At 36.3% G+C, this 14293-nt stretch overlaps 1 protein-coding gene across 1 annotated transcript; it reads left to right on the top strand.

Annotated features, from left to right (window-relative positions):
* The first annotated feature begins 6254 nt into the window (after window positions 1–6254).
* LOC146167050 (negative elongation factor B-like) lies at window positions 6255–14085 on the top strand. The gene is made up of 14 exons (XM_083383879.1): window positions 6255–6451; window positions 7248–7456; window positions 7540–7683; window positions 8203–8317; window positions 8398–8519; window positions 9085–9233; window positions 9903–10005; window positions 10417–10491; window positions 11191–11397; window positions 11473–11540; window positions 11754–11860; window positions 12550–12694; window positions 13221–13329; window positions 13914–14085. Exons 1-14 carry the CDS (start codon window positions 6298–6300, stop codon window positions 14052–14054), a joined length of 1848 nt encoding a protein of 615 aa, XP_083240005.1. The 5' UTR covers window positions 6255–6297; the 3' UTR covers window positions 14055–14085.
* The last annotated feature ends 208 nt before the right edge of the window (window positions 14086–14293 follow it).

The raw sequence follows: 14293 nt of genomic DNA, 5'->3' as shown, positions 1-14293 counted from the left end.
AGTCACCGCCAGGCGCCAGCCTTACAGATTTAACTACAAAAAGAAAAAATGGTCCAATTTTGCTTTAGACGGTACTCTTTTCCAGATTTTCACCAAACTGGTAAATTGTGACTTTAAGATGATATTTAGTATCACGAAATTGGCCTTTAGAAAGGCTAGCCTGCCGCAAGATTCGAACTCACGACCTCGTCCTTTCTGGGGCCATCAGTACAATTTGTGTTCCTTTTGACGGAGAGGTCAACATGCACTGAAGCAGATGGTTAGGGTCAAGTACTCGATAGGCCAGTTTTGAAGTTGTACCCTTGAGGCGGAGATCTGCTGGTGGAAAACCTTTAAGAATTGTAAGGCAGGCGGTTCGTGTTGGTCTCAGACATTGTGTAACAATGTGCAAGGATTCGTTTAGCCTAGTGTCGAAAAGGTAAGTGAGAGAATTGCGACACTAGGCAGAAACACAGTAGCCAACTCAACTGTTGAGTAAACCAGGCCGATTGTTGCTGTTCGCAACGCATGTACCCTAGCCGGCAACGAAGTAACGGGATGCATAATGTTAGTTTTGTGGAGGTGTGGGTCTGATAAATGAGTCTTCATTTATATAATTGCCAAGATGAATCGACCACACTCCTACAAGATTTGAGATGGCCTGTCTTCGTGAGGCCATTCAGGTCCAATTCTTTCCTTTAGTTCAGATACATGAACAGTCAATTTTGCTGTCTTAGTAAAAGCTGTAAAAGCCTCTCTGCACTAGGCAGTACTGGGTGATACTGGTTGATACTGGTTGATACTGGTTGATACTGGTTGATACTGGTTCAGTCACAAAAGCACTCAAGTTTGCTGTCTGAGTAGAAGCTATAAAAGCCTCTATCTCTCTCTCTCTTATATTGATTGAACACGCTATTTATAGACGAGAATCAGTTAAGAAAATTTCTGCGATAAAGAAAGATTTACGTCATTAATTCTTATAATACTTAACAAAATATCACGTGATAACAAGGCGTGGTCTAAACCTTTTACACTTATTTCTGACGCGAAACATACAAATTTTACGTCAAAATGCGATTGCGAAACAGCCTCTGCCTCCAGTTAAAATGTCAACAGTTTAAAAATCACACAACCGGGGAAACCGACTAATGTTCAGACCGCGGTGTTTTGAAACATATACAAAAAAACGGATGTAAATACCTTGACGCATAAAAATTGGTGTCAGCAATTTGAATTGTTTGCAAATTCGCTGCAAATATTATGTGGTTGCAAGAAATCTACGTAACGGAATTTTACCGAAAACTTTCCGCTTATCGTTTGCACATTGGCTCCAAGGAGTAACGTAAACATTAGAATATGGTTACAAAGAATTTAGGCCATAGATTTTTACTGAAAATTTTCCGTTACGACACATCGATTAAAACAAAAATTCTCTGTGTAAACACAATATGACAAAATGGCTTCTACAAATATTCCCACGCTAGATTTTGGAACAGCTTGCATATTAAAAGCTGGTTATTTGTTTGTGAAATGTGTGTGGACACGTGGACGCGAAAATTGTTCGATCACATAACGCATTTGCGCAATTGTTTTAGTCAGATTCCTGATTCCTCGAGAAAGTTTTCTCTTTGGTGCCTGAATTAGCAACCGAGGACTTTGATGTCAGCGTTCGCTGAGTTGCTCGAAATTGTTGTGTGCTTGACACACCATTGCATTGCTGTGGATTGAGCTTTTCAGGCGATCTGTGCGGCAGCAGGGGAAACTCCCTGTTTGGTGCGTTGTAATTTTGACGTCACCGGAAAGCCATTCATTGTGCGCTGCGCTGTGCTGTGACCTTTCGCTGTCCAACGTGCTTTTGTATTCTGAAAAATGCGAAATATTTTTCGGCAGATGTGTGTTCGTATGTCTTGAACATTTTGATTGCAACACTTCAAACTCAAGTTATTAACATTTTGGTTATAGACACACATATTTTTTTATACTTATATATATATAGGCGCGACAGGTTACACTTAAAGTTTGAGACAATTAATTATTGCAATATATTCATTTAAATTTATATTCTTTGCGATTCATACAATGACATATACTTTATAGCGATTACATGGTTATTTAATTTACATTATACGCGATACATAGAGTAACTTATACATAATGGTAACATTTTTACATTTCTTCGCTTCAAAAGCGATACATACAATGATTATAGTTATAACAATTTTGCAACAAGTGAACATTTGTGGGGCATTTCGCGAGCAACGTGCATTTTCATTGAAATTGGTTATCGTCATTCGACTGGCTAGTCGAAGTTTATCATAACTTCATTTTGGCGTGGCAACTCTAGGGTTTGTGAAGTAGGACAGGCGTTGTTGGAAATTCTATCCAGCTATTTTGTAATTGCGACCGCATATAGGTCTTGGTCGGATAAGGGGATTTTCTTATCGTGGAAATGGTAGAATTAACCACCATGATATATTTAGGGTCAACGTAGCAACAACACGTTAGCGATGAAAACTCGTGACCTAGCAAGCTATAGGATATTTGACGTTACCGAGTATCATTGGTAACTTGCGGAATACATTTATAGCACTCGCTGAGAACTAATGCGTATGCTATGTATTCTTTTGAAAAGATAAGTAAATTTTATCTGGAAACGTAGAATTTTTGCTTTACATTTCGCTTGGAGGGATTAAGTACCGGCGTTGAAAAGCGATAACTTACGGAAACACCGCTAATGGGTTTTGTCGGTTGCTAGCTTACCAACATGTTCAAAAGCGATCGAGTGGCAACTAAGCCTTGTAAGCCAGGCACGCCTTGGGCGTAAGTTTACAGATGAACAAGCTACTTTTTACGTAGGGTCAAGTGTCTTAACGCGTACTGGCAATCCTTGTTAAAATAGTAAGCTTTTGCGAGTGAGTTTCACAAAATGGTTCATGAGATATAATATATTAGACGTATAGAAGTGTACACTTAAAATTAGTCATTTTGACTGGCTTGCGTTTTATAAGTAGCTGCGGATCCGTTTATAGAAACGCTGTTTGTTTTAGGAAGGGAAAATGCGGTTGGAAACGAGTTCAGTTTCCACGTAGAGTGCCGTTACGGAAATTGTTTGATTTACGCCTATTTAATTGGGGTTGCATTTGAAAAGCACGAAGGCAAGCGATGCATTGAAAATATTTACAAAAACATTTAACACATTACGAACACGAGCAGGGTTTTATCCCTAAAGTCGTGTTTATAGACTTACACGAGTTGAAGCATATTTTTCGCTTGTGAATGACATTACTATGCTTTTACGAAGTATTTCCGCTACGCGTGCTTTGACGCGGGCAAAATTTGGACACATTTGAATGGCTCAAAAAAATGTCGCATAAACACTTTACAGACCTTTCGGTCGGTATTTTAATAATTATATACATATATATTAAAAGTATAATAGATTTTCACCTGATAAACTAGGCAGAATCAGTTATTGTGAAATCCATAATTCCGTTTCGTTTTCCATGATTCCAAACAGTGGTGATGTCTTTATCGGCAACGCTTGTTTGTATTTCGTGTTTCGAATTCCAAGCAAATGCTTTGCTGACGCTATGGAGCGTCTCTTCACGTATCTTTCGATGAGATTAATTTCTTCTAAAGCTGGCTTCTTGCAAGTTCCAAACATGACAGTTTTTAGGCGGCCGTTTGTAGGTGGTCCATACAGATTAAGGCACATATTTTTTCTTTGAGCTTCGTTTCTTCAGTCTTCTTGGGAAAGTAGTTTGCAGGTGGTTCGTTCCTCACACGCGGGCATCAATTTTGTGGGGGTGCGGTCCGCATTAATGAGTCTTCATTTATATAATTGCCAAGATGAATCGACCACACTCCTACAAGATTTGAGGTGGCCTGTCTTCGTGAGGCCAGACAGGTCCAATTCTTTCTTTTAGTTCAGATACATGAACAGTCAATTTTGCTGTATTCAGTCAAAGCTGTAAAAGCCTCTCCGCACTAGGCAGTACTGGGTGATACTGGTTGATACTGGTTGATACTGGTTGATACTGGTTGATACTGGTTGATACTGGTTCAGTCACAAAAGCACTCAAGTTTGCTGTCTGAGTAGAAGCTATAAAAGCCTCTATCTCTCTCTCTCTTATATTGATTGAACACGCTATTTATAGACGAGAATCAGTTAAGAAAATTTCTGCGATAAAGAAAGATTTACGTCATTAATTCTTATAATACTTAACAAAATATCACGTGATAACAAGGCGTGGTCTAAACCTTTTACACTTATTTCTGACGCGAAACATACAAATTTTACGTCAAAATGCGATTGCGAAACAGCCTCTGCCTCCAGTTAAAATGTCAACAGTTTAAAAATCACACAACCGGGGAAACCGACTAATGTTCAGACCGCGGTGTTTTGAAACATATACAAAAAAACGGATGTAAATACCTTGACGCATAAAAATTGGTGTCAGCAATTTGAATTGTTTGCAAATTCGCTGCAAATATTATGTGGTTGCAAGAAATCTACGTAACGGAATTTTACCGAAAACTTTCCGCTTATCGTTTGCACATTGGCTCCAAGGAGTAACGTAAACATTAGAATATGGTTACAAAGAATTTAGGCCATAGATTTTTACTGAAAATTTTCCGTTACGACACATCGATTAAAACAAAAATTCTCTGTGTAAACACAATATGACAAAATGGCTTCTACAGTTTCATCATCAGTGACTGCAAGTGGCATCAAAAAGTACTTTCCAAAGTTACCCCGAGATATCTCGGCTCGTTCGGATGAATGCAAGGTAGCTCTATCGTCAGCATAAGCATTAAGCATACTGTTTGGAGACCATTTCAAACAGATGATAGGCTAAGGGTTGATGTTGTAGAGCAGTGCTTCTTAAACTTTTGTAGTTTTGTTCACTCCTAGCATCTATCTCCAGATTTCATTAACCCTTGTCTCATGATATGATAAAACTATCTCGTCTAAATATAACAGCACACAATGAACACTCGGAACATCCGTCCTGCTCGCAAGCTATTATCCATTTCTGACGGTTCACGCTTATTCACCCCTTTTGGTTGGTTCACCCCTGCAAAAATTTTATTCACCCTGGGGCGACGAACCATTCACCTGATTAAGAAACACTCGGGGACATTGTAACGTTTGAGTTGGTAAGCTTATCCCGCATGTTTAATGTCGTATGCAACTTGTTTCCCGCCGAGCCTTACCGACATGTGGCATACTTTTATAACACCAACCTTGTCCAATATGTTAGACGCCGATTTATATAGCAAATCTGTGTCAACGGAAAACTGCATGTTTTTTGTGTGAAAACAGGCTAAATTGAATGTACATTGTTCTCGGCACCTATAATGTTTATTTCAATTTTTGTACCCCTCAAAACAAACCCAAAACGTCACGGATACTATGTTTGTGCTAGCCTTGTAATTGTTACTTTAAATGTTAAAACACACTCGGTTTCTCTAAATATTTTCTCTATAAAAACCAGGGAGTCGAACCGGAACCGAACCGGAACTTTATAAACCGGTTTTGGGTCAATTTTATCCGAACCGTAACCGAACCTGAACCGTTTTTTACAAGATTTTAAGTAGCCGAATCGGAACTGAACCGAATAATTTAAAAGTACCTGAACCTTAACCGAAACCGAACCTGTAAATAAAAGCGGTTCGCTCCTGTATGACATCACAACTTCTACTTTACAGAGTCAAGTTACGTCATATTCGAAATTTTATGAAAAAAATATGAATAATGAATGAAAAAATCGTTGATTTTTTTAAATTTTTGAGATATTTCAATAATGAGTTGCTGTTTTCTTAATAAGTTACGTAGCTTAGATTAAATGACTTACAATTCAAACATTATTTTCTACATTTATCGACCCACATTTTGAGATTTAACGCAAATTATATTGTATCTGAACCGGAACTTTATGAACCGGTTTTGAAATAGCGATGTTCGAACCGGAGCTGAACCGGAACTTTTAAATTCCTCCGAACCGAAACCGGAACTGAACCGGATTCCGAAAAAATCCTTGAACCCGACCCGAACCTGAACCGGAAAAGTCAAACGGTTCGATTCCCTGATAAAAACTAAATTATTTTGCCAGAAAAAACCTTTGCCCTTATTTTTATTCACTCATGCGTTGCGCAGTGATTTCTATGAAATTTGTGAAATTGTGTTTTGAGTTTTAGAAATTCATTTTCGCTTATTCTTAGCCAGAAGTGCTTGTTCTATCTTTAGGCTGGGTTGGCGTAAAACTATTGAGTTTATCGCGTTTCAGTTAATGCAGAAAACTTTATTCTTCAAACATGGCGAAGGCACTGGAAGACATGGGTATTGCTGGTCGCGTTTTCTTGCAAGAAGCGTTAACCAATACCACCGATCCACTTGGAGCTATCGAGGAGTTTCAGCAAGAAAACAGCATTTTGTTGCCTTCTCTGCAACCCGCACTGCCCTTGTTGGGTTTGTTCATTTGAACGCTTATTTTTTTGTTTTTAATATGTAAAATTAATCCAAATGTTAATAAGATTTTAAAGGTTCATAAAAAACCCAAAGCAGTGCCATTTGTAATTACCTTTATGTACAACTGTTGTTTGCACTTACTGGCTTATAGCTAAACTGATAGTTCTGCTATTTCCATGAAATGCTTGGCTGGCGTAGAGTGTTCAACTATACCAGGTTGGAAATAAAATCCCCCGCGCAGTTTCCCGCTTAGCCGCGGTCAGAGCCGCACAATGTAAAACAACGTTAAATGAGGTCAGCCGCGAAAAATTGCTCAAATGCGCAAAACTTTCATCGTGCTAATGGTTTTCGGTATAGTACTCCATTTGCAGCCGTGCAAGTTTTACAAATACCGTTACTACAGCCGCGCAATTTCAAGCTGCAAAATCGTCTCCCCTAAGCAAAATCTTGCAAGGGGAAATGTTTCCCGTCAGAGATCTTTACTGTATAATGTTTGCCCATAATGATGCCAGTGACGTCATTTGGCATGCAATATTGGCGGCCTAGTGATTTTACAAATTTTTTTTTTCTGTAGTATATCAGCCGAAAATTTTTTACACATAAATATCTGACAATACTTGTTAGGGTGTAGTTTTTTGAGTAAAATTGCATGCTGGTAAAACTTACAAATAAACATTGCGCTGGGTGGCTTTGGGGAATTATTTGTAATTATCTAATTTGTTTCTAGGTTTCAGAATTTTATCTACATTTAGTGCAATCTAAGGTAGTAAATTTGTTGATCGTTTTTTTACTATAGATCTCCATGGACTAAGAAGAATTGACTTTCACCAGTCGGTTTTTGAAGTTTTGAGAGACCGTCTTCTCAGCAGAATTGATGAAATATCAAAGAACAACAAAGATGACGCAGTTGAAAAACTGGAGGCCATCTTGGAAAAGAGCTTTCCTTTGATTAAAATTGACATACTCTTGCCGGTTTCTATGTCACTGCTGAAAAGTCTTCCCAAAGTATGTTTAATTTCATCAACAAAATAAAATTTGTGAAAATATAACAATTTTTTTCTTAAACTGTTTTATATGGTTTTACTTAGGTACCAGAGAAATACATTCAGTCTTTAACAAAAGACCCACTCTTGTACAAAGAATGTCCGATTGAGGTAAAACGCCAAATTTGGCAGAAAAATCAAACATTGTTTGGTGATGAAGTTCTACCACTTTTGACACAATACATAAAGGTAAAAATAAACTCTGCATTAAATATAAGAAAATGTAATTCAGGATGTCATGTTTAAATGTTACAAATGTGTTTATTGTATCAAGACTCAAGCAAATTATAGCCACCTTTATAACTTCATATTTGCGTTTGTCATGAACACAATAATGTGCCTGCGATTTTGTAATATACTTTGAAGCTTTTTCAGATAGCCTATACCCAGATATGTTAACATTTAGTTTCTCTTTTAGCTTGGTTTCTGAGTTGCACGAAAAACACACACGTTTACCTTGCAACTTTTAAAGTAGAATCCACTGCTTTGCCGTATTAAATTTTGGCCACATTTTAGTGTTGTAACATAATGCAAGCGGTAAGTTATAAAGAAGAACAACAAGTTCAAGGCCCCTATGAAATGATGTCCCTATGAAATGATGTTAAAAAATAATAGTTATTTAGTAATTTGCGACAGAGTTGCTTGACTATCGCCAACTGTTTTTGAAACCTTATGTTGAACTTTTGGAATCTTTTTATTGATTTTCAGGAAAGGGAGGAGTTACTACTGTCTTCTGATTGTACAATAAGCAACAACTTCTTTAGTGCATCCCCAAAAGTCAGAAGACAAGCTTTTGTTGTGAAAACTTTAACAGACATGATCGGTACAATTGAATCTTATGTTGTTTATCTAGTACTTTAAAATAAAAGCTTTAACAAATACAAAATTTATTGCAACTTCCAGGTAAAAACATTCGGCTGTATGACATGGTTTTGCAGTTTCTTCGGACTTTGTTTTTGAAGACTCGCAATGTTCATTATTGCTCACTGCGTGCAGAAATTTTGATGGCTCTTCACGATTTAGAGGTTCGTAGAATAGCGTGTTACACTTTTAAATTGTTATTAATTGTTTTATTGTCCTTCTGTAAAAACTCTCAGTTAACGTAGAAACAATGCAAAACAGTTCAACTTGTTTTGTGGTTATTAAATTTTTTAAGGGCGCCCTCCTAAAAATATTTTTGGTTTGCATGGAACATAAATGACATCTTAAATAGACGTTAAAAAGCCAGTAATCCTAATAAACCTGCTGTGGCAAATATATAACTAAAAATGTCCTAATTAAAGAAGAACATGGCAAAACGTTTTTTTAATCAAACTCTATTCATTAAAAACTGTATTCCATTTAGATATAATATACTAAGATTTTAACTCTTCGCGGATCCCAAAAACTTGTCCACAGACCAACTTAAAGAGCAACCTTTCCCTTGTTCTAGTGATTTGTTTTATAGTCTTGTTTAGTAACACAAAATGTTGTTGTACTATTTAACGGCAATAAAAAACAAATAGTAATTTTCTGTAGATTTATTGCAATGTTTCTTGTATGACCTGTTTGCAGATACCAAAGGATTTTGTTAAAACTGTTGTTTTGTAGGTGACAGAAGTATGTTCTGTTGATCCCTGCTACAAATTCACTTGGTGCCTAGATGCTTGTATTCGTGAGCATTTCGTCGACGTCAAGCGCGCTCGTGAACTTCAAGGTTTTCTCGACAGCGTTAGGAAGGGGCATGAGCAAGTCCTAGGGTAAGCAAAACTAAAAATGAACACTGTTTTAGATATAAAAAGTGTTTCCTTCATAAAAAAATGCAGACTTAGTTATAAAGATAAATCATGTATCTGTTATGTTACAATAAATTGCATCTTTTTAGTTATTTGGCATCCCATTTCCTAAAATTTACTTCACTATTTTTGATACAAATGATGTCTTCCTGGTATCAAATGGGATTCTCTCTGAATAATATTTTTCATATAAATTAAGTTTTTTTATGTTTTTTTAAAGGTAACTCATGTAATTTCTAATATATAAAATGTATTTTCTCAGAAAAAATGTGTGCATTAAGTAGCTGAATTTAATGCCATTCTTTCATGCATTTAATTTTTGTATTTCCTTTTGTAGCTGGTGGTAGAGTTTTGCTTTAAGCTTGGTTTCTCAGTTGTACAAAAACGTGCTTACCTTGCCACTTTCAATGTAGAACCTACTGCTTTGCCGCGGTAAACATCACTCAACTTTTTAGTATTGTGACGTAGTACAACTGGTAATTCGTAAACAACAACAACGAGTTCAACGCCCCTCCATCAATGGTTTAGTTTATTTAAATCCTACTTTGAGGTTTATGCAATTTTAATGTTGTAAACTAAAATATATACACTTTTTGTATTCTTGGTGTAATATAGAAGTGTTAATTGTTGCAGAGATTTGTCGATGATTTTGTGTGACCCATTTGCTGTTAACACAATGTTATGGAGCATCATGAAAATACTTCCTGAAATAACTACCAAGGAAGTTTTGCCCAGGGCAAGTTAACCCTTAATTTTATGCATCAACTATATTTAAGTAAACTCACAGAGAAACAAATAAAGTGTTCTTAAGGTTGTAATAAATACTAAAATCAGAGGCACTGGTAATTTTAGGCCGATGTAATAGCCATTATTTTACAATAAAAATTTTATATCATGCAAAGTAAATATACAGTAAAACCATATCCCAAGTATATAAAATAATCGGTATCAGTTATCGCTTAATAAAAACATAAAAATCGGTTATCAGTATAGGTGCAAACATCTTGATATCGGTAGATCTCTACTAGATACCCAGTCAGTATATAAACAACTTTTTTATAGTCTAGTGTTATAAAAAGAGAACAACTGTTCACCAAGAAGGTACCGTATGTTGGGACATAAAGTGTTATTATTCTTTGTTTTCTAGGATAGCACAGAATTGATGCTTCTGATAAGAATGCTTGCTCTTGGGCAATCTGCTTGGGACATCATAAATAAACAGGTAAATAGCAATATTAATTAGTGTACTGCCTCAGCGAGCTATAAAACATAATTTTTTTGTAAGGTTAAAAAATATCAGAGTAAAATTTCTAAAAAAAATGCTGTGTTTACACATTTTATATGTACACATATTATCGTAAAGATGGCTTCTCTGTACAAATAACGCCTTTTTCAAGGTTGAATTTGCGTTTGTGAGGTTACATAGGTTGAAGAAAGACTTTTTTATACACTTTCTCTCAGATGAGATTGCCCTAACTTCTCATAAACTATTATATGTGGGCCTTAAACAAGTAGAACAAAACTTGTTTTTTCAAAAGTCTATGAATTATATTTTTGCAGCCTAAACGTAAAACAATTGTTAAACATTGGAGCATAATGGTTGGAGGTTGTAGTAAGACGCAATAACTATATTAAAGCCCATACAGAAGTACGTATCATTTTAAACGTTTTCAAGCTCTTTATTTATTTTCAATATCATGTGGAAAATGAATTAAGAGTTTTTGAAACGTTCAAAATGATACCTACTTCTCTATGAGCTTCAATTGTCCAACAGTTTGTTACAGTGTTAAACATGATATTTAATTTTAGTTCATTAATTACCTATGAGTTTTCTTCGAAAATGTCTTTGAATGTTTAAAAAAAATAATGTTTGTCGCCCCTGAATATGTAAAACTCAATATTTAAGCACACATTGCTTCAGGTCTTCAAGGAGCCCAAAGTGGACGCGGACATATCGTCGCGATTTCTTCCCAGCCTCGTCACGCTCGGAATAGTCGAGCAAATAACTTTCACCAGGTCAAAGGTCAAATCCTTCACCAAAAAAGAACCGGACACTCCTGATATTGCAAACAAAAATACCGACGCTGCAACGCAAAGAACGAGCAAAAAGAGGGGAAAGGGCAAAAAGGTTTGTACGAAAAAAAAAGTTTTTTGCTGTTTTTCTATTAATGTTTTGCCTGATATATATATATTTTTGGACTAGAATGATGACGATACAGAAAAGCAAACGGAGGAAATTGACCTTTCGCCCACAATCACTTTCATGACAAAGTAAGTTAGTTTTTCTTGATTAAAATTATTTGTATTTACTATTAAAAAAATCAGCGCCTGGACCTTTTTTCAATCGCTGGCCAAAACCAACATGAGCAAGGCCTCGCCTGTCCGTAGTAAAATTACTCTTGACAATTTCACTAAAAACTGGTTGTGAGATTTTGTTAAAACTCGATTCAGTTTAAAGTTCATCGCTGCCTTATTTTTGTTCAGGTTCCTGGCGAAAGAAAGTCTCGGTCGTATGCTTATAATGTGGTTCGTCCTACATCTGATCAAGCACAAACGAAAGTCGCAACTGCTGCAAGTTCTGCCTGTACTAGGTATCCATTAAATTAAAAAAAAAAAAAAAAAAAAAAAAAGTTGCCGCAGTTGTTTACAATGATGTCATTGCATCAAAGTATGATTGTTTGACGTCTTAGCGAAGTGTTTCTCAACCTATCGGTCGTGACTCAAAATTAGGTTGCTGTTTAATTTGGTTGGTTTGCCGCTTGGACTAGTTCACATTGTCAGATTTATTGAGATTGGTTCTGAGCAAAACAATTTACGAAAATTGTGGAAGAAAAACAAAGACTCGACCCAAATTTAATAATTCGAAATTATAATTCTACTTTAAGAAGTTCAGTGAAGAGAACTGAGTAGCCAAAGCTTTACTGATCTGTGATCTACCTACAAGGCTCAGTGTTTGGGGCGTCACAACCAAAAGGTTGAAAGACACTGTTTTAGTGTCACCTGGTGTGTGTTATCTAACTTGGTAAAAACATGTTATATTGGATCAAGCCTTTTTTCGAAATAATGTCAAACCGTTGAGTTTTATTTTTCTTAAGAAATAATTATACAATATTTCTTTACTCCCTATTGAACTGAAAATATAAATATTGACACGTGGGTAATTAGGAAGTTTGTTGATTGCACTAGTTTATCTACAATTTTAGAACAACACGAAAATGTCATGGATTTATGTGCGTTTCTAAAAGAGTTAAACAAACAAATTTTTTTCTTGACATTTTAGTGAAGTCTTGCAAGGAAAGTGGCAGCGACAATGTTTTTGTCCACACGATGGCAGCACACCTGACAACCTACTGCGATTTGCTGACGGACGAGAACATTTGCCTCAACGTGTTCAACAAGCTGGTCCTCACCCACAAGAACATGAAGTGAGTCGTTTGCCTCACCATATATATATAAATATCAGACAACGCCTTAAAAAATAAAAATTGTTAATTTTTAGTACTGAAATTTGTTTCGCTTTATAATAATTCAGAGAAGGGAACCCGTGTTGAATCGCCGAACATTTTGGTTGTTAATTCAACCAAAGTGTTTTAGTGTTTCACCGTATACCCTCATCAGTAAGACTAGCCTTAACCGTCGGCCTTATTTATCATTTTCACTATGTAAAATTCGTTTAAAGTAAAACTTTAAACTGATTTATTATTAGGGTAAAGTCGTTATATTAAACATTATAAAGCCCGAAAAATCTCATGTTTAAAAATGATTTCGCTAAAAATGAATCACGTGGAAATAAAGTTTAGAACCATTCAGAGAACAAGCTTTACGAATTGTTGCGACGTAAATTCGTTGGACTTTTTTAGGTATTTTATAATACTAAGACGAGTCACTGAGCAGTCAGAGCTTACGATTTGTGTCTTGTGGTTATCAATTTCTTTTTACCTCTACACCCAGGGACTTGCAACATCGCCAGATCTTAAAATTCGTCACCAACGTATGCCACAAAATCCCATCAGCGAAGCTGCAGACCATTGTCAATAAAGTCGAACCGAAGGGAAACAAGGTATGCTTACCATCAAGAATAACAACGTTTGATTGATGTAATAAGTTTTGCCTTACTGACGCCAAGAGTTAATGTTTTAAAAAAATTATTTTGGACGACGTCATCAACTAAGAAAATACATACTCTTACGCAGGCATTTATTTGTACGTGACATTGCGTGATTGTGACGACGTTACACGGACAAAATTGATCCCCTTTATCTTAACGCTACTACATTTTTTTAGATGAACTATCATAAAAACAATTAAATCGAAGCGGGCGTGAGTCGCAGATTTACAAACTTGCTTATTAGTATGTACGTCTGAGAGAAGATAAAATCTGTCCAAAAAGGGTATTATTTCAAACATTATGATTGAATAAACTTTGGAGCATAATGGTTGAAGGTCGTTATAGGAATACGTTCGAAATGATACCTACTTCTGTATGGGCTTTGATATTATTATTAAGATCGAACAAGTTTTTCATTTCTAAACTGGTCAATACCACCCACTGCGTAAATATCGCACCGCGTTTTTAGTAGAATAGTTCAAAAGCTAATTACTACTCGAGCACAATTAAAAACTGTTACCCGGCAAATTATTTAGGCATCGGAACAAGTCACGAAGCTCTTTGCCGCGTTGAAGTCCAAGGTTTCGTCCCTGCAAGCCCCCGAAACCCCGACCGACAATCCCCCCTCACCCAAGTCAAAAGCCTTGCTCGGTGTGCCGACCCCAACACCCTTGTAGCATACCCCGCCGGTGTTTTACCTTTTATTGCTAATAAACCGACGTGAAAACAAATAGAAATGTGGTATTTTTAGCCATGTTGGAAACGTGTATTGCGTGGCTTTTCAGGGTTTCGGAAATTACCTTCTGATATGCCGCTGTATAACAAAACACTATAAGTTTATATGGCTATATAGTCAAGCGAAGGACCAGGAGTTAGGTAGTGTGCCCGAGCACTCGTGAGTCACTGTGATATCGGA

Source organism: Ascidiella aspersa, chromosome 1 (genome assembly GCF_963924565.1).
Source record: "Ascidiella aspersa chromosome 1, kaAscAspe10.2, whole genome shotgun sequence".
NCBI classification, from domain to species: domain Eukaryota; kingdom Metazoa; phylum Chordata; class Ascidiacea; order Phlebobranchia; family Ascidiidae; genus Ascidiella; species Ascidiella aspersa.
The sequence above is the reverse complement of the archived record's forward strand: the minus strand, read 5'-3'. Positions and strand labels throughout refer to the sequence as shown.

What these genes read in the sequence shown, in the direction of transcription:
- LOC146167050 (XM_083383879.1), top strand. Translation starts at nt 6,298, where the DNA reads ATGGCGAAGGCACTGGAAGACATGGGTATTGCTGGTCGCGTTTTCTTG. An exon ending in TGCTGAAAAGTCTTCCCAAA is followed by an intron (nt 7,457 to 7,539) that starts GTATGTTTAATT and finishes GGTTTTACTTAG; the next exon opens with GTACCAGAGAAATACATTCA. An exon ending in TTTTGACACAATACATAAAG is followed by an intron (nt 7,684 to 8,202) that starts GTAAAAATAAAC and finishes ATTGATTTTCAG; the next exon opens with GAAAGGGAGGAGTTACTACT.